Genomic DNA, 19407 nt, shown 5'->3' with positions numbered 1-19407 from the left:
TCTGACTCATAACCATGTGACGTCCTCCAGCATCAAATGTGCTTCTGTTTGTTTGCAGGTTTAAGTGAAGAAAAAAGATTAGACACTTCTCAATAAAGGCTCTTTCAGTAACTGGCATAAATAGAACATTCAGAAAAGGTCAGGATATCAAAAGTACTGTTATCCTTTAATAACACAAATCTTCCATTGGTTCTATAAAAGTATGTCAGTGGGTCCATCAGCTTTTTCATGTCACAAAATGGTCCCCCCCAAAAAAGGGAGAGGGGGATATTGGCTGAAATGTTTTCTGTTTTCTATGCAGTTACTGTTTTTTTTAAAGGAATATCCCGCATATGCAAAGGTGGACAGGACACTGAGACCGCCATCCACTGCTGAGGCTGGTGACAGGGTCCCGGTGCTGTATTACAGGGTCAGCGGAGCCCCACGTTGGCCAGACTCCATGATGTTAGCGTGTGAGAGAGCAGGGCAAGACCCGGTAGAGACACATGGCAGATCTCAGACCCCTGGAGCTTAGCTAGGGCTCTTAACCCTTGTGCTATCCTAGGCACCTTGACATTGGGAGTTGGGTCATCTAGACCCATTAGACTGAACCTTTTTTCTTCAATGATTTGTGATCTTCACTGGTGTCTATGGATTACATGAAATCCTCTCCACCTTTGTCATGGTAGGGAGAACACGTCAATGGTCATCTTGACCCCATAGGATAGCACAAGGGCTAAAAAGACAATGACAGAGAATCCAGCAGAGCCTCCCAGACCCCCAAGCTCAGACGGAGAGCGGGATAAACAGACTCTGTTTAGAAGATAGATGGGAAACAACAAAACAACTCCACTCAGAGTTCGACCAGTAAAGGTGACAGAAGAAACAGGGAAATGATGACCTATTGAATAAAAAAAAACGCCATCTAGCATTCATTCAGCACGGGTGGACAAAAAAAATTGCAACATTTGATGGGCAAAGTATGAACTCCCAGTCCCAAAGCGCCATCTAGTGTTTGTTCAAGGAAGGTGCACGTGGAAGACACGGGAAGGGCGCCCCCTGGTGGACGAGGTTGGAAGACAAACGGGGAAATGGCACCATCTAGTGGGGAAAAGTATTAACTGCCACCCAAAGCAATGTGTAGTGAAAACACTCCCAGTCTTTTAGTTACATCGAGTGTTGGCTCAGCAAAAATTGCACTAGAAACGGGTCAATGGCGACAGCTGCAGGGCAAAGTATGATCACCCACCCCTAAAGCGCCATGTAGCGATTGTTCAGCGAAGGTGCAAAAACGAGCATAGGGTGACCTCTAGTGGACGACGGTGGAATCGGGGAGGTCTAGTTGGTTAGTTGTTTGGGAGAACAGTTAGGTATAAGTTTGTTTTTGTTTTTTAATGACCCCCTCCCCATCACACACACAATCTCCCGGGACAGCCCAATCCTGTGGTACTTTTACATTAACCTTCAGCGATCATCTTCAGCTATACACCTCCCTTCCTGTGCTCTTGGGCCTCTTGTGGCCCTTACTTACCATGTGAAAGCTGGGATGTTAGTAACTACTGCAGTGTAAAAAAAAGTCATATTCTGCCCAAACGTCCAGAAAGGTGCACTAAAACATGTTCAAGCTTGTGTTATCTGCAGAATACTCAATGCACACGGTGTTGTATTTGTATGTTTATGTGATAAAAATGTCATTAAAAGCCATTTCATGTACAGGCACAGGTTTTCCTGAGCAAATCAGATACTTGGATGCACATTTGGGAGAACAAGGATCTACAGAACGTTGAACAAGTGAACAATAACATTAAAGGGAACGTTTTTGTATTTCAATGAAATTCAGACCAAAAAGAAAAAGCACTCGTTTAAAAACAAGTAACTTGTTGTGAGGAGTGTATTTCATTAGAAAAGTAAGAGACTAACTAAACACAATACAGTAAAAATAAATAAAGACAGGACTACAAGTGGTTCTGTAAAACATACAGCTGTTCTTCTCAAACAGCATCATTTTATTGCTCGATGTTCTGCGAGGGTTTAAGACGTTTCTTACTTTGCATCTTTATTGTTCTTTTATACAAGTGTCAGTTACAAACTCTCAGAGCAGCTGATATGAAAACTATGAACACAAGTACGGATGTAATAAATACAAAAACAGAAAGCAAACACTTATGGAGCTTTTACAAGGTCATTACATTTTTATTTTGGTGCTGAATTACACGTCAAGGAGAATTTGCTTACAATTTCGTCATTAACCCTTTAAGACCTGCGGTACACAGTCCAAATATAAAAAGACCCTCTCTGGATGACACCACAGGTTTTGAGGGGTTAAGGCACAGGACCGTTTTCTGAACCCTTCCCACAGCTCCTATGCTTTGTAACCACTTGAACCAAAGTTGAACATTTTTACAATAATCTTAAACATTTCTTTAAAACTTGAGTCGACTGGTTCACATGGTGCCAGATTTAGTTTGAAAAGATAAACGGATCCATTTGGCATTTCGACCTGAGTAACCCTTGTGCTATCCTAGGCACTTTAACATTGGGAGTGGGGTCATCTAGACCCACTAGACAGTGCGCTAAACCTTTTTTCTTCAATGATTTGTGATCTTCACTGGTGTCCATGGATTACATAAAATCTTTCCACCTTTATCCACCTTTGTCATGGTAGGGAGAACACGTCAATGTAAGGGTGGGGTCATCTAAGATAGCACAAGGGTTAAGGGGGATTGTTTTAACCAGGAGATGACTGGGTCACCGGCAGCACGGCTCTGTAGAAACACGTGCAACACATTTATGTCTCAGGACGTTTGCAACAAGAGGTTGATATGCATTCTTCCTAATAAACTTCATGGTTGCAGATGAATGCAGGCAGTTTACACACAAAGAAATGCAAATAGATTTATCTTTTTCTTATTTAAAAAGTCTTTGAACAAATATGCAAATAAATAGACATTCCCTCCCAAGCATCCATTCATGCATTTTTTTGTTGTTGTTGACTCATTCTGGGGGTGTGTGACCAGTTTCTCTGGTTATGATTCAATTCCTCTGCGTAGCACCCAGATGTTCGGCAGCAACTTCCAGGTTTTTCAGCACGGAGGATTTATTTGTTGCTCATGAAGTCGGTGTGCAATAAAACTCCTGTGCACAACAACGAGAACGTGATCTGTGCCGTTTGGTCTTTGTGTCCTGCAGCAAACCGCTGCACAACATGAAAATGAAAACATCCCTTCACCCTCACACCATGACAAAGACGGGGCCTCTAGTAGACCTTTCTCTTCCCCTTCCATACTATCATTATGACTTTTTTTTAAATGACTCACCTGAGAATGCAAAGAGGTCTGTGAAGGACACCAACATGCTTGCATTTAAACCGATTAGATCATATACAAAAAATAGCTATGCGTTTATACATATGTACTAAAAAATTACAGGTTTAGATTTTTTTTTTGCCTTTGAGTATTTCTATCGTGGTTGAAAAAAACAAACAAAGAGAAACAAATGTGTTTGAGTAACATGAAGAACGCACTCCTGCCGTCACCGCTTGGCTTGTAAAGTGCTCTTAAGTGTCTACAGAGAAATACTTCTTTCCTTTAAAGTGATGTGAAGGAAGAAAGTCATCCATCCTCGCTCCAAGTCGGCCTACAGATCGCTGACATGCATGCAGCATGTTATTTGGGAGAAAATGAGAGGAAGATCGTGGCGGTTTACAAGGGCGAGGTTAATGCGTGGGACTGGCGAGGGAACGGCCGTTACACATGGTGGCAGCGCGTGGCGTACGCCTTCTTCATCACCAGAGTCCAAAAGTCTCTGAGCGGTCTGGGCGAGCTTTACGTCGACGCAGAGCGCTTCGGTCACTTCTCAAAGGATATGTTTCACGAGTGGAAAGATCGCTGCTGGTGTGAACAAATGAACACGGATCCCTTTTTGTTTGAAAGGTCGGTGGTGTTTTCGGATGAAAGCCTTCAAAAATCAAAGCAGTTTTCTGAGGTAGGATGAATGGATGGTGCCTCTAACAGGAAGGAGAACACCCGTCCAAAGACTGGAAGGTGTGTTAGCTGTTAGAGTGGCTACTAAAGGAAAGACATGGCTACTTGCAGTGTTACAGGTTCAGTAGCACGGCATGGATCAGTCAGTAAATGTTTACCGAACAAGAGCGGGAACTGCGGCTGTCAGGTGTCCAAAGAAATCTTCAAAGCAAGCGGTTTCTTGTAAAACAATGTCTCTTAATTTTAAATTTTCTAATAAAAAAAAAAGGTTCCAAAGAACAAAAAGAAATAAAGATGGGATCATCTAATAGCAGCTCTTTAAACCAAAATCATGAGGAGGGAACGTGGAGGGAGGTCAGAGGAAGGCTGCAGGCCGGACTCAACACAAACCTGTCAGCACAATCAACCCTTCCCACGGATGACGCGCTCTCATTCCACTGCAAAGCCACACGTCTCCTCGATGGCGGTCAGTAGCTTGTCGTAGAGTTTTTCGTAGCTCTCGTAGGGGGGGATGTCGATCCGGTTGAAACTGGAGTGGGACGGAGAAAAGGAATTCACATGAACGACGGAGAGACATCCAAACGGAGGAACGGGGACAAAGCATCACAGGTCACTTTCTCCTTTTGAGCCGCTGTTTTCTAGAGCAATCTGAACTTAACGACTACAATCCTAACCCAAAAGTGCCCTAAAACCAAAAGAAAAGGAATTCATTGTTGTTGGGAAATGAATACGCATTTTCTGTAATACGAACCAGGTATGCGCTTTGGGCAGATTGTTGGCGTTGGCATCAATCTGATGGATTGTGAAGAGTCTGGGTCCTGCAGCACCTGCATGAAGACAGGAATCATCAGGACCGGTGCAGGTTCTCAGCAACCAGCAGACACACACAGAACCTGCTGCTGTGTGTGTGTGTGTGTGTGTGAATGGTGGGGGTTCAACTCAGGTTACCTTGTAAAGCCTTGAAGCCTTGCAGGGGGACTCTAGAGGAGCCGGTTACAAACTGCAGCAGCCGAGCCCTCCTTTCCTCATCAAATGACTCCACGGCTTTCCAGAACCATTTGACGATGTTGCTGTCTGTGGTGCAGTGCTTCAGACGGGTGTTGGACCTCCAGTCCACGATGTCGATCTTGCCCAGGCCGCAGACGATGAGCTGAAGGCAGAAAAACACGTCAGAACATAAGATCTGCTTGACTGGGGTAACCTCCACGTGTGAAAAAAGGCAGACAGGTGACGCACCTCCAACTCCTTCTCGTCGAAAGCTTTGAGGAGGTGCTGTGGGATGACCTCGTTGAAACCTTTCTGCAGGGCCAGAAACTGAGCCTCGATGCCATGAAGGAAACGCCAGTTCACGTACAACCTGAGGGACGGCACAAATATGGGGGGTGTGGGTGGGTTGTTGTTTTTTTCCCCTGTCTGAGGTTGCAGAGTGAGTCTTTCTGTACCTGACATACTCCTTCTTGGTGTCCTCTGTCACAGAGATGCTCTTCCCGTTTGGCTTGAGCTCATGTGGGATAATTTCCCCGTAGGCGCTGTGTTCCACACAGAAGGTGTGGTCCAGGACTCCAGTGATGTCATTTCCTCTGGACAGAGCAAAGAGAGAGAACTGTCTGGAACTTTTGTTTCAGGATTTGGCTAGAAAAAAGACATTGATCCTGGTGTCTCTGGCCAAATTTCTTCCCTGCCCTCTGAATCCTCCTTCCAGTCCGACTGTAGGGGCATTTGAAGGTGCAGCGGTGTGGTAAGTAAATTTTCAAAGGGTTAAAAAAACCTACAACATGAACCTTTAACCCCCAAAAACACTATTGCTCTCTAAAATCGTAGACTTTTTCTATTTTATCGGTGTATATTACGGCAAAAAAGCAGAAAGTTCATAACAAAACCAGAGAAGTAGAAAGAATCTTGACAAACTCAAGTGAATAAACTACACCTCAGGTTTTGACATAAATGTCTGTTTTTATTTTATTTCTTTCTTTTGTTTTTCTCTTTTGGGGCTAAACCTCAATGGTTTGAGCTTCTGCCAATCTGGTAGTCAAGGGTTCAGTTCCCAGGTTTGATAGTTTCTATGGGGAAGACACTGAACCCCATATGCCTTATTCTGTAAACAACACCACCTCTACATCCCTTTGAATAAGTAGATAAAGTGTAACTGTCACCGACAGCCCTTTCAACAGCCTTACAGAATCCAGACGAGGCTGTTGTGAAGGTCGGGGTCCACAGACTCCATGTCGTCCAGCGTGATGGGTTTTCCCAGCAGCTGCTTGTAGAAGGGCAGCGTGAAGCCTCCATCGATGTAGTGGCCGTGGAACACAGCCAGGCCCATGATGCGGCCCACAAAATGGAAGTAGGACAGGTGCTCCTGCAGGTGAAACACAGCGTACCAAGAATGAAGGACGATGATGGACGACGACTCCCATCAGTTGGTTTCATTCCTAAACCCGTCACATACAGTTGAAGTCTTCTTTTTGAATCTCAAACTTTTTGAAGATCATTTTGCATCAAATAAAGAACTCGAACTTTTTCCAGGTTTGCGGGATACAAAAACACTTAATGACGCTCTAGCACAGGTCAGGACTTCAAAGCAAAAGGGATTCCTACAGGGTTGACAGCAGAGTCTGGGTTGATTTGAAGGGTGTAGATGTCATCTCTGGAGTATTGGAACAGCCCATAGTACGGGTTCAGCATCTCATGTGACAGCAGATACAACCACTCCCTAAAACACACAGAATCCAAGTTAAAGCAGCTCAAAGCAAGCAAACATGTGGAACCCTGCAGACGGGAAAGCATCAGGCACGTTGTTACCTCGCAACTCCTCCATAATCTAGACCTTCTTCCCCTCTGAACTTGATCATCAGCCGTTTCCAAAGATCCTTTGGCCGCATCTTCATCACTTGTCGATAGGATTCCTATTATTCCCCCAACAGAAAAAAAACGAATCAAATGAAAGTGATCATTGTGTTTTCTGCATCTTAATTTAAATGACTTCCCTCAATTGATAAGGGAAGAACAGAAAATCACAACTTTTCATGTAGACGTCTTATAATATGCACAAAAACTAAACTTTTCAAAATAAAACACCATGAACATTAACAAAAGGAAGGCAAACAGTTTTTAAAATAAACCTTAAGGCATAATTTCAGCTTTTGCCTTCAGGGGTCGCTACAGTGAATCAGCTTCCTCCATCTAACCTGATGTTTCTGCTTCATCTCCTATAACAACAACTACCTTCATGTCTTCGTTTACTGCATCCATAAACCTCCTCTTTGGTCTTCCTCTAGACATCTCGCCTGGCAGCTCTAGACTCTTCTTCTCACTGTCTCTCCTCTGGACATGTTCGAACCACCTCAGTCTGGCCTCTCTGACTTTTCTCTCCAAAACCTCTAACATGATCTGTCCCTCTGTCATTCCTGATCCATCCTGGTCCCTCCCAAAGAGAACCTCAGCCTCTTCATGGCTGCTACCTGTATTTTCCTCAGAGCCACAGTCTCTAAGCTGAACCTCATGGCTGGTCTCACCACAGGTTTTCTACACCTCTCCTTTCATTTGAGCTGACACTCTTCTGTGACACCTGACACTTCACCTTCTTCACGCATTTCAACCTGACCTGCCTGCACTCGCCTCTTCACTTCTTTTCAGGAGGAACTTTACTCTGCTTTCTATAAATCAATATATAGGACACTTCTCATGCACTTTCCTAAAACACTTGACACCATCATTGAAGAGTTACAAAACTGAGCAATGGAACAATTACAATCTTCTTTTTATTCGAGTTATTAAGTTAGTAAGACTTAGTTCAGTCATAACCATATTTTGCAACAAAACCTGACTGGAGGTTTTAGTCAAATTGATCCTGCAACCTCGACTTAATCCTTCATTGACAAAAACATGAAGCTTCTCTTCCCTGGTCTGAAGCAGAACAGTCTTCCTGAAAACATGACCAAACACACTGCGTGTGACTGCTTTTTCAGTTATTTACACATCCTGTACAGATTCAATCTGAACCAAAAAGCTGTAGAAGTTGAACAGAGTGTCAATGTTTCATCAAGCATTACCTAAAATAGGTTTACTTGCTGAACGGCTGTTCTGCTAAAGCAGGACAGAAACATACTGATCACCGCTCGGCCTGTACTGTCGCAGTTAGAATAATTTTTTTTTTTTAAAGGAGTAATAATTAATAATAACCCATTAAAGACCCCATATACAAAATGTTCAGAACTGCAACAGCAATCTTTGCTTCCCTCTTCTCCCAGTCAACCCCACAAAAGTACTGTAGCAGCTGAAATCACCTACAAAGAATGCCTTTGCCCCCCCCCCCCCGGCTGACCAAGTGATCAGGAAGGGGAGAAAAAGGAACTGAGAAGAGGCTGTGTAATGCAGTTATCCCGCTTTTCTCTGAAAATACGATGCTTACTGAGATGTTTTGGTGCTAAGCCTTGGATTTTTTCTGAAGCATTGTTAAAAGGGAGAGAAAAAACCCGTGAATGCAGCTGTGAGCTTGAGAAGGCTGCTTTAGTTGAAGGTTAGACTCTAGAAACATAGTCATGAGACAGTCTTGCCCACACATCACCTCCTGTTCCATGTTGTCAAAGTTTTTAACTTGCCTCAAAGATTTCCTCCCGGCTGACCTCGATGCGGCAGTGGCCGGCCTGCGGCTGATGCTGTGACAGTTCCTGTCTCAGGATCTTCAACTTCTGCACCAGGTCTCTCTTGTATTTGGGAACCGTCAGACACTCTGCCTCCTCTGGGAGCTGGGCTGGGGACAGAGCCTGGGGAGGGCCAACAGGACCGCCCTGGTCTTTCAGCTGAGACTGATTGCTGCTGCATTGGAAAGGGTCAGAGAGAGAAGGTCGAGGATGAAGAGTCAGTGATCGATTAGGACAAAACGTCACTCTTTCCTCTTTTTGAAATCAGAAAAAACTGCAGATGTAACATCTAGTGGGCCTGTGCAATCTCTTGTTTACGGCTTTGATTATGGATTTATTCAAAGGTCAACGCATGTGTTGTGCAAGGAATTCCCAAATCCTTCCATTTCATTTATCCTTCAACCACCGGCCTCTGGAATCTTGTAAGAAATTCCCCTTCAGCCCTTAAACTCCTCACTAATCTCTAAACACAGAGCTAAACCTCGGCAAACCTCTTACAGCCATGTCAACAGGCCCGGCTTTTGAAATCAGAAAAGATGCCACAACTCTCGGTTTAGAGCCAAACCGCATGTTACACCATTGAACCGAATCGTGGGGAAAGTGCATCGTTGCGTCCATACTGCATACCCTCAAGTTTACAGTGTCAAATATGTGGGGATAAATTTAGGGTTTTAATTATTTATTACATTTCAACAGGCTCAGAGAAAAGGACTTGCCAGAATTCTTGTTTTTTGTGTGTGTGAACATTTATACTTGCTGTAAAGCATCTAAAACAAACTCACAATCAAGGTGTGAGTGATCACACCCGGAAGTTGTTCTTTTCTGAAATTGTTGGATAAAAGTAAAAAAGGACAAAAAACGTCCGGGGTGTAGTCATTTCCTCCTGTTTCTGCCAGAGCATCAGTGAAAATATCCATTTTTTTCCTCTTCTGCTTAATCCAGAGAGTGCGGTTTGAAATTGAGCACTGTAATATAATTTAGGATTATTGGCGTATTGAGAAAGGTGCTAGTATAGCGCATATTCTGGACACACTCCAAGTACCCGAAGGAATTTCAAATAAATAACAGAAAGGGTAAAACAAAATGCTATCCAGTTTTGAACTGCTGCCATTTTCTGTTTCCTAAGAAAGAATTGGTTACCATCAAAGGTGATCCTTCTAGTTCTGGCTGGCTCCAGTCAACGCTGTGGTGCTGGTGGTCAAAGGGCCTGGGTGGGCCTTGAACAAACAGTCTCTCTTTAGCAGGACACCAGGCCTTATTTTCTCTGCAGAGGATGCTGACTGAGCAGAGGACTCTTTTCAAGTGTCCGCTGCAGGGTTATTGTAGGGCCAGACAAAGGAAGCACACCAAAATGTGAAGGACAGCCGTGCACTTTGAGGCAGTAACTGGGAACCGCACCAGCCGACATCTGTATGCCTGACTTCTCTGGGTTTGGGGGCTGAAAAGGGGCTGTCCAAGCTAAACAGGTGCAGTCTTTCGCCACTTAATTCCTATATAATGAAACCCCATTGCCATTTTTGTTTGCAGCAGCAAGGACTTTTTACATGTTGAAAAAAAGGAAAGCCAGCTGCAAAGTAGCTCTAAAAACTACTTTAGCGATGAAGACGACAAGAAAAGAAAGAGTAGAGAATGAAAAAAAATTCCATGCAACAGTTATGGTCTTTAGTTCCTAAACGTGTACTTTTGTGACCAGTAAAGAAAATCCAAGGGCAGCAAAACTAAGCAAAACTTCCTTCAAAGCTTCTACATTTGGCCTCTTCAAACTGCAGCTACACAGATGTAAGGACAATGAGGTGACTGAGTCAACAAACAAGAACTTAAATATGTTCATTCCTCTCTGATCCGAATGTGCAAGCTTTACCTTTGACCTCACCTGTTTGTTTTTTATTCTTTCTGTAACATTCTTATTTCTAACATGTTTTAGAAATAGACAGAGATTCCTGTGTCTCCAGTCATTACTACCGTAATTTATGGGCCATTGAAAAAAAACATACTACACATATTGATGGGCAGAGTTTTCTCTTTCTGTTCATCTCATATTGAAACTGTTTTCATCTCACTCCAGTTAAATAAACCACTCATACAGAGAACATAATAAAACATTAATGTAAAGATGAACAATATTAAAAATACACTCAGCAAACACTGATGTCCTTCTTTAGACATAGCAGTTTGTGCTGCTGTTGGGGAGGAAGCTCAGAATGTGACAGACTGAGGCAGACCGCAGCAGTTCAGCTGTGCCTACATGTCCCTGATCAGCTGAGGTCAAGGCTCCACGAACGTCTGATTCATTTTTAAATCAGGAGGAGACCCAGGTGCAATCTGCAGTCTTATTTGTGCATCACACTTTTGACGAAGAAGCAATGGGGAGGACTTAAATATCCAACTTATTCATATTTTAAATTGCCAAAAAAGGTAGAAAGTTCTGTATTTTTAAGGCCAGACTCTTATGATAGATAACCAGACTGGGGCACAGCAGTCCGAAGAGTAAATGTATGCAAATCCAGAAAGCACACTAAACTTTTATAAAGTTTTTTTTTAACACATCACAACTAACACAAGCACAAAAGCACTTCAAAAAAGGCTTCAAAACAAACCTTAAGACACGCGTCTTCGAGAAAAAAAATAGATGTTTATTTAACTGAAAGAATTAAAACCTTTTTGACCACCTCCCCGCTTTGCTGTGAACAGAATTACAAGGGAAGGCATGCTTCTTTTATACATACATGCGCCTGATGAAAAGCTTTATTACAAATTATAGCTCATTAAGTTTGACCTTTTGAAGGTTCCAAGATCTTGCTGAGTCTCTCCAAATAAGGAGCCACAACTACATGTTGTTGTCGACAGGATAACATCAACTCACCACAGACTGTTCAGACACACATGGATACTATTTGAGTAAAGGACCAGATGGGGATTTGGGAAATATATTTATTTGTTGTTGTGAAAACGTTCAATAAAGATTTAGCATAAAAGAAAAAAATCTGTCCTACATTGTCCTACCTGCCAGCATAAAAAATAACGCAAAAGAAAAAAGCCCCAAACTTGATCAAAATGTAAATGAATAACTGAACACTTCCAATAATTGAAGATCAAATACTGAAGTTGAAGTTGTCTTGAGGACAGTTCACATCAATGGTCCCGTTTTATCAGAGTTCCCTCTACTGACATTTAAACAGCAAGTTGTTCTAAGCAAGTTCTAAACTGAATGCTAGATGTAAACTATATACATGTTTAGATACAGTACATTGTTTACATTTTAATTGAATATATATATATTATTTTTGCTTTGTTCAAATAATTTGAAAGGTGAATAAAAACAAGTATTCTTTCTTCATTTCCCATGTAGACATGTGTAAGATCCTTTTACTTATTGCTGTTTTATGGAGATGAACAGAAATAAAACACATCGAAATTGAACAGATTCATTTGTGTCGGTGTGTTACAGAAGTTATCATGGACATGGAACCTAACCACCTAACCTGCAATAACTAGATATTCTCCTTGGAGAGCTACGAGTGTCAGCGATTTTAACGGTTTATGACTGTAACTGTGTGTGTGTGTGCTGTAACTGTGTGTATGTGTGTGTGCTGTAACTGTGTGTATGTGCTGTAACTGTTTGTTTGTGTGCGTGTGCTGTATTTTATATGTTAGCAAAACATTTTCAGGCTGCATATATCCAAACAGATATGTTGCATTTATAGGTGAGAGCATGAATCTGCAACAGTTTCATAACCACAAATGTCATGAGAACACGTGTACGTTTCTGCATGTGTGTGTGTGTGTGTTAGAAAGGGTACCTGAGGTTAGTGTTTTGGCTGTCCATGGCCACACGGGAACCATTTGGACTCGGGCTGCTGAGGAGAACAGAAGGAGGGAGTGAAGAAACCACAAAAAGTAGAACCAAAATTCAAAAGAAGTGTGAATAAAAGGATAGTTGAGGCAGTGAAATCAGTGGTGACATTAAAAAAGGAACAGCAGCAAATGAAGAAAGAAGAAACAAAAAAATTGAAAGACAGTAAAAGGAAGATCTCACATGAACAAAAGAAAATCCAGTGGAAAGAGCAAGAGGATTTCCAAAAACAATTAAGAAGAGATCACGTATGAGACACGAGGAAAAGAGTGTGAGGACAATGGAGGAAAAGGAAATGCATAAAAAAGATGAAAAAGAAAGTAAAGACAAAGGCAAACAAAATGTAATGAAAGTAAAAAAGAACAAGAAAACAAACATACAGTAAGATTAGTGATTGCGACAAAGATGACACTTTAAAGGGCCTAAACCACGCTTTTCTCAAGCCTTTTATAGTAAACTATATCCATATATATGATAACATATTGCCTTTGGCACACAAGAAAATATATTTTTTAACTAAATATAAGTTATTGTCCTGAGTTCTTTTCCAAACCGGAGGTAAGACGAGTCGATCTCTGAGGCATCGATTTCTCTGCCTGTGCCTATTCAATGACGTCTGCCTAGAGTAGCTTTGCAAAAACAAACAACATCTGAACTTTTGCAAAGCTGGATGTGCGTATAAAATAAGAGAGTTTTTGCAAATCAACGCTAGCTCCACGAAGAATGTGTTCGTGTTAGCCTGGGGGCGGTGCTGGCAGGGCAGACTCTTCCCAGATGGGCCTCGCTTTGCGGTGTCCCAATGTGAGAACCCGCTTGTTTTTCGTGGATTGGGGGGGGTTGATCAGAGAGCAGGTTTTTAGAGAAAAACTCAGAAATGCGTGAATAGATTTAAATACCACTTTAGGGTTTCTTTTTGTGAGAAATAAAATAATACACTTAAAAGCTCAAAGAATTGATTTAGCAGGGAATAGGCCCTTTAATGACTATTAAATCAAGTAATAAAGTCTGTCTATGTGGTTATAATTTAGATCTTTTTCATTAAACTAAAAATAAAAAATCTGAAAGAATAAGTCTCATAACAAGAAAAGCCTAAAGAACAGACATGTTGACTTGAGAACAGACAGATTCCCTCACTTGAGAACCAGATGCAGGTTTGCAGACAGCCGTGGGTCTGTGAACTGCGTTGTTCGATTGTTGTGATCAACAAAGTAGACCCGGCCCGTGGCAGTGTTTCGGATCTCCCAGCCGGGGAGCAGCGGGCCCAGTTCCTCGCAGTTCACATTGCTCAAGTCCCTGAGAAAAAAAAATAATAATAATTCCGCAACAAATCAGACGTCACGAACTTAATACTTCAGAACCTACATCAGAGAAAAATGTGGACTTTTTCACCTACCTTAAAAGTTAATCAGGACAGAAAATTTAAAACAAATATTGCCTCAAAATAGAAAGTATAAATTGAAAAAGAACAAACAAATAAACAAACAAACAAACAAATAAGCAAAAGGTAAAGATAAATAGAAGAAATTCTACATTTTTAAAATAAGTGTTTTAATGCTTGTTTAGTGCGCGTCCTGTGATTCATTGAAGACATTTGCAAATATCAAACAAATTAATTTATACTGTAAACTATCTGATAATAAAAGGTCCATATATAATGTAAAGTCTCCAGGGAAACTGCAAACTTATCAGCACTCCAAATGCATAACAAACATTTTGTGGATGGCATTTACTGAAGACAAGGAGGAGATAGTTTGACCTTAATTGATCTCTAATGAAATGAAGATAAAAGCAATGTGAAAAAAGACATGCATAAAGACAAAGCTAAAAATGCTTTTATTAAATCGATTATTTACTAGTTAAAAACACTCAAAGAGCAGACCATAACCTCTTAATCCAAGCTTCAGCTCCTTTAGAGTCTCAATCCAACTAATATTTCTATCTATTGTAAAATGATGGTTCCCAGTCATCTTTTAATTCTGATCATGCAGTCTTTTGCCAAACTAAAGAAACTTTTTTTAAGTCATATTTTCTGCAAAGTTGCAGGAGTTTATCAGAAATTTGCCTGAGAGTTGTGGGTGGGCGGCTGTTTGCGTGAAAAATATCCCATCATTCCATTGTTTACACTCTCTCCTGCTAGCTTGCAGCCCCTCATTACCCCAAGCTAACATCAGTGGTGCAACAAAAATGGCATTTATTATTGAAGCTATCCAACTGTACAGTTTTGAGCCAGATACCAGCTCAGACAAGGAAAATGAAGATGCTAATTAATGCAAGTATCTCTCTGCAAGTTGATGCATTAGGATTCAGTGGAGAAGGGAGCTTGTGGCCTGCAGATTGCAGTTTGTTTGGAACAACCACAAGCTTTTTCAAACGGCTTCTGATTCACAAGGATTTGGCAAAAAAAAACAACTCAGAAACTCAGTGATAATCTTAAATTCTTGTGTGTGTGTAGGTGAAATACATGATGGTAAAGGACTTACCTGGGCACCCGAGGGTCATGCCACGTGCTTACTCCAGTCTGGGTGTGGAGGAAGTAGACCTGGCCTTGCTGGGTTGTTCTTTGCTCTAAAACAGGGAGGGAATGATAAAAACATCAAAAATGAAAAGACAAATAGAAAAATCTTGGAGCTGCTAGTAAAATAATTATTTAAGATTTCTGAGAGAAAACATCAGTTTGTAAGTAAACGAAGACATGAAGGTAGTTGGTGTTATAGGAGAGGGTGGAGAAGACAGGGTTGGACAGAGGAAGCTGATTCGCTGTGGTGACCCAAAAGAAAAAAAAGAAGACCCCGTTGCTAAACTTATAATGTTGTTAGTAAGCTCATTATACTTGCTTCAATCTCCTTCTTCTATCTTTCTAACTCCAAATGGACCAGATATCTGGACCTGGCTTCTGCTACACTTACAATTACTTTAAAGCTTTTTAAGGTTTTATTTCTAAATTGATAAAGTCAGTGCTTTTAAGACTTTTTAAGACCTCGCAGGAAACCTGTATAAAACTTCAGACTTAAGGCCCGTACACACCGGGACGAATATTCGCCAGGCGTTATTCGCCAGCGTTTTTCGCCACGTTTTTTGTGTTCACACCCAGGCGATTTTCGCTGACGATGAGTGGAGTGAACATGCAATTTCATTCCCTGACATTAGATGGCGCTTAATGTAAAACCGAAATACTCCTGTACACAAGGTGGCGCTGCGCAACTTTACGCTTCTTAAAGTCGCTTTTCACTCAGAAGAAGAGAGCAAGTATTTACACGCTTGTCAGAATCAAACAAAGAAAACATGAATATTTCAAGCACCAGTAGCTCCAACTGGTGCTTGGTTCGGGGATGTTTTAGAATGTCCGTCATTATTGCTTCGCGGCTGTGTAGACGCTACTTGGCGTCTATCTTCTTCGCTGGTATGTGTGCTCAGCAAGGCAGTTTTGTTTGAGCGCCCCCAAGTTGTGTTTTACTGTAACTTCAGAAGCTCCAGACACGTGAGCAAAAGCGCCGTTCTCATTGGTCGAGTAGATTTCGACGCGACGCGTCGAAAAAAAAAAACGAACCCGAGGCGTTTTTTTTTTTTGACGCTTTAACGCCTGGCGTTTTTTCGCGTCGGTGTGCACACTCTCATTGGGGCCCTTTGTTTAGTCACGAGGCGTTAAACGTCGGCGAAAATCGCCGGCGAAATTCGTCCCGGTGTGAACAGGCCTTTAAGCTGCATTCAACTGAATTTTAGTGAGCAGACAGTTATGTGTTGTAATTATTGGGGGATATGAAAACCCTTGACAGCAGCTTGACAGCAGATATGGCAATTCCCATGGCTGCTTGTTCAGCATCAACATTTAAATGGCAATGTCTGACAAATTCGTTTTAAACAATGCTCTTCTCTGCCATCAAAGATATGAAAAAGGGATAAACGTCAGATTGATTTTTATAAATGAATTCTGAAACATCTGCGGAGGGTTGACAGGTATGTCTCTCACCATAGCCCTCAGGCAGGTCAGGTGGCGTATGAAGATGTGTACGACTCATGTAGTTCCGATGCCGTTGTGACCGAACCCGTCTCTCCTGGACCCGTTGTTCACCAAGAGGGCAGCTGGCCACAGCCCCATTAACAGGTGTCATGACTGGAGTGTTCTCATCAACCACACAGCTGGAGGGGCGCCCTGATGGGCTAGAGTACTCTGATGCAGGTCTGTGGGGAAAGTATTTGTAATAAGACCTGCCTTTAACTTTGAAATAAGTTGGATTCAGTCTGCTCAGTCATGTGGGCATTCTTTTCTGTACAGCTCTCCTGTTACAACATGTTCACTAGACTACTGTAACCGTCTGACACTTCTTTAACCTGGCTTCAAGTGTTTTTCATTCATGCCTTATCTGAAAATCACACACAGATCACACACAGCCTCTTGAAGGAATGGGTGTTCAGCTTGAGACTGGTTTATTGCTGTTTCATTTGCTGATGTACATGGGATAACGTTTCTGTTCCATGATAAACCTGTATCTGAGCTTTAGCCTTCAGACCCATATCTGGAAATTTGGGCCTAAAGTACTTGATATTAAGACGAGTTCACACTTCAGAACACGCTTTTACATTTCTTGTTACTTGTTCAGACAATTTATGTCATATAGGCAGCTAATTCTTAGTACAAAAAGAAAAAGTTATAACAGACTCTCTTTGCAATTACAGTAGTTTATCATATATAGCTATAGTTCTATTTTATAGCTAATACTTCCATTCCATGCATATAAAAATAAATCCCTTTTGCATATTTTTTTTTTAGTTACAAGACGACTCCCAAAATGTATCTGATAAGAAAACACAAAAACATCCAGCCTAACATACTTTGCACACACTAACCACGACTGACCATGTGTCTCACCACTGTCTGGCTTGCAGAGTTACTGACGCCTTGGCTATCTACAGCCTGGACTCATAACCACTCCATTCACTCCCTCTCTCACCCACTTCCTCTTGCTCTGTTTTTATAAACTACATTTCCCGTCACTTTCCTCCATACATGAGTGACAACTTTTTCTATCAGGTACCTCTTTCCAATGTTTAGCTTTTACACTATACTTAAAATCATTGGTCCCATCATACGTCTATGTAGTCTCCCCTGCCCAGTCATCATTCTGTTTCACTATTTATAAGTGCCTCTGTGCAACAAATAAAAAAGACCTACCGGTATTTGTCACCATTTCCTGTCTCTTCCCCATCCCTCACTGCTTCGGGACACCTTAAAGTATGAGGTAAAAAAGGGTGGGTGTATCTGGCTTTTCCTCTAATGGTTCCAGCAATACAGGCTAAGTAGGCGACAGTTGTTCCTGCTGAAACAGTTGGCTGCAAGACTAACTGCGTAGTTTGTTTAGCTGAGCATGCATGTGTGCCTGTGTGTGTGCATGTCCAACAACACATTGGGTTGGGAGCCTAACAGACTATTATTGTTTTGATTTGAGCGAACATGTGATCTCTTTTTCCATCAGAGAGGAACTGGACAAAGGGCCAAAGACTAACATTACTACTGTGCTTTTGTAAACTTCTGGACTGCAACCATTTCAAAGTTTGTGATTAATTCAAGGTACAGTTTCAGTCTATTTGTTGAAATTAAACAGTGTTTGGGAGATACCAAGTTAAAAATTTTCAAATATGTACCTGGTAGGTCTCTCCCATTGGGTGGTACGGGTGATGTGGTTAAGGTACTGTATCCTTCCAGATGTCGTCCTTCTTTCCTCCCAACTGTTACATACAAGAATTTACATCAGTAAAACAGTTTGAATCAAAGTAGATGTAATAAATTTATAGTTATCCTGTTAAAGTTACTAACACATTGACACAATCCCAACTACATTCTACAAACATTCAAAAAGTTAGAGAGACATTTAGAAAGAGTGTTGATAAATGGTCAAGAGTAATGAATAAAAAAGTCTGAAAAAAAGAAAAATAATTTCCATGACTTATTGTCGAAGAGCATCAACCAAAGACTGACCCATCAGGTAAGTCGTTGTCAAACAGCCGACTGCAGTCCACCACAGGTCCTCCAGTCCCAATACGATCTCTGGACTGTAGACTTACTGAAGTGGAAAAATACATCAAAAATATAAATTACACTTTATTAACAACTACAGAGCAAAGTATTTATTTAATTCTGAAATATGCTACTCACAGTAAATTAGGGATACTCTGAAAAACTCAGTGGATGTCGTATAGACAGGGTCTTTTTCAGATTTTTGGGATAGGGAGGCAATTGTTTTGGGGTGGTAGACAACCTTATTTAGTTTTTCCCACATAATGATCTCACTGTGTACAGTGTGTATTTTTATTGGGGCCAAAACCAAAAGAATCTAAAAGAAAAACCTTTTTACTGTGGCATCAATTTTAACATTCTGTGCATCTAATAGGTTGATTTAGCCAGCAAGTCATTCCAAATTCATCATTCAAACAGCCATGAACACACGTCGCTTCATGGACCAGCTTGCCTTTGGGTTGTGCCTTGTGTGCCTCAAAGTGTCATGAGCCAACTTGCATCAAGACACAGAACAACTGGCAGAGTTTGTGACAGACCCAGGAGACCAGACAGTGTCAGAACACAAAAAGACAAGTATCTGAGGACCTCTGCACTCAAGAGACATGGTTTTGCAAATGGCACACAGCTACAATCCTGTTTACGAGATGTGAGGGGTACTGCGGCTTCCTGACGAACCATTTGCAACCAACTCCATCACTTTGACTTGAATGCCAAACACCATTGCATGCAACTCCACTGACACCAAGACACTGCAATGAATGCTTGCACTGGACTCAAGAATATGCAACTTTGGGACAATGCAGCAATTGTCTATCATCTTGCTCACTGTTCAGTGTCAGGTCACTTTGCACAGAAATGACGGTTGTCCGTGTTGGTGGAGAAGGTGAGGTGAGCAATACGCTGAGGTCACATAGTCACCAAGGTTCACTTGGGTGGAGG

At 41.6% G+C, this 19407-nt stretch overlaps 1 protein-coding gene across 8 annotated transcripts in view; it reads right to left on the bottom strand.

Moving 5' to 3' along the window:
• Nucleotides 1-1944: 1944 nt before the first annotated feature.
• The window catches only part of LOC101159489 (E3 ubiquitin-protein ligase SMURF2), a 41947-nt gene continuing 24484 nt past the window's right edge, over nucleotides 1945-19407 (bottom strand). The window contains exons 6-21 of one of the 8 annotated variants that reach the window (XM_023960352.2): nucleotides 18430-18514; nucleotides 18096-18179; nucleotides 17626-17679; nucleotides 16423-16634; nucleotides 14936-15020; nucleotides 13590-13748; nucleotides 12403-12459; nucleotides 8561-8777; nucleotides 6762-6865; nucleotides 6558-6672; nucleotides 6140-6318; nucleotides 5405-5542; nucleotides 5199-5319; nucleotides 4911-5112; nucleotides 4714-4789; nucleotides 1945-4491 (exon numbers count right to left, since the gene is read on the bottom strand). In XM_023960352.2, the coding sequence (XP_023816120.1) occupies nucleotides 4392-4491; nucleotides 4714-4789; nucleotides 4911-5112; nucleotides 5199-5319; nucleotides 5405-5542; nucleotides 6140-6318; nucleotides 6558-6672; nucleotides 6762-6865; nucleotides 8561-8777; nucleotides 12403-12459; nucleotides 13590-13748; nucleotides 14936-15020; nucleotides 16423-16634; nucleotides 17626-17679; nucleotides 18096-18179; nucleotides 18430-18514 (1988 nt within the window). In that variant the 3' untranslated portion in view covers nucleotides 1945-4391. The remainder of the gene's footprint in view (nucleotides 4492-4713; nucleotides 4790-4910; nucleotides 5113-5198; nucleotides 5320-5404; nucleotides 5543-6139; nucleotides 6319-6557; nucleotides 6673-6761; nucleotides 6866-8560; nucleotides 8778-12402; nucleotides 12460-13589; nucleotides 13749-14935; nucleotides 15021-16422; nucleotides 16635-17625; nucleotides 17680-18095; nucleotides 18180-18429; nucleotides 18515-19407) is intronic. The other 7 variants (XM_023960356.2, XM_023960354.2, XM_078929614.1 and 4 more) reach the window with 7 other exon arrangements.

This window comes from Oryzias latipes, chromosome 1, assembly GCF_053564925.1.
Source record: "Oryzias latipes strain Hd-rR chromosome 1, Olatipes_Hd-rR_3.1".
NCBI lineage: Eukaryota > Metazoa > Chordata > Actinopteri > Beloniformes > Adrianichthyidae > Oryzias > Oryzias latipes.
The sequence above is the reverse complement of the archived record's forward strand: the minus strand, read 5'-3'. Positions and strand labels throughout refer to the sequence as shown.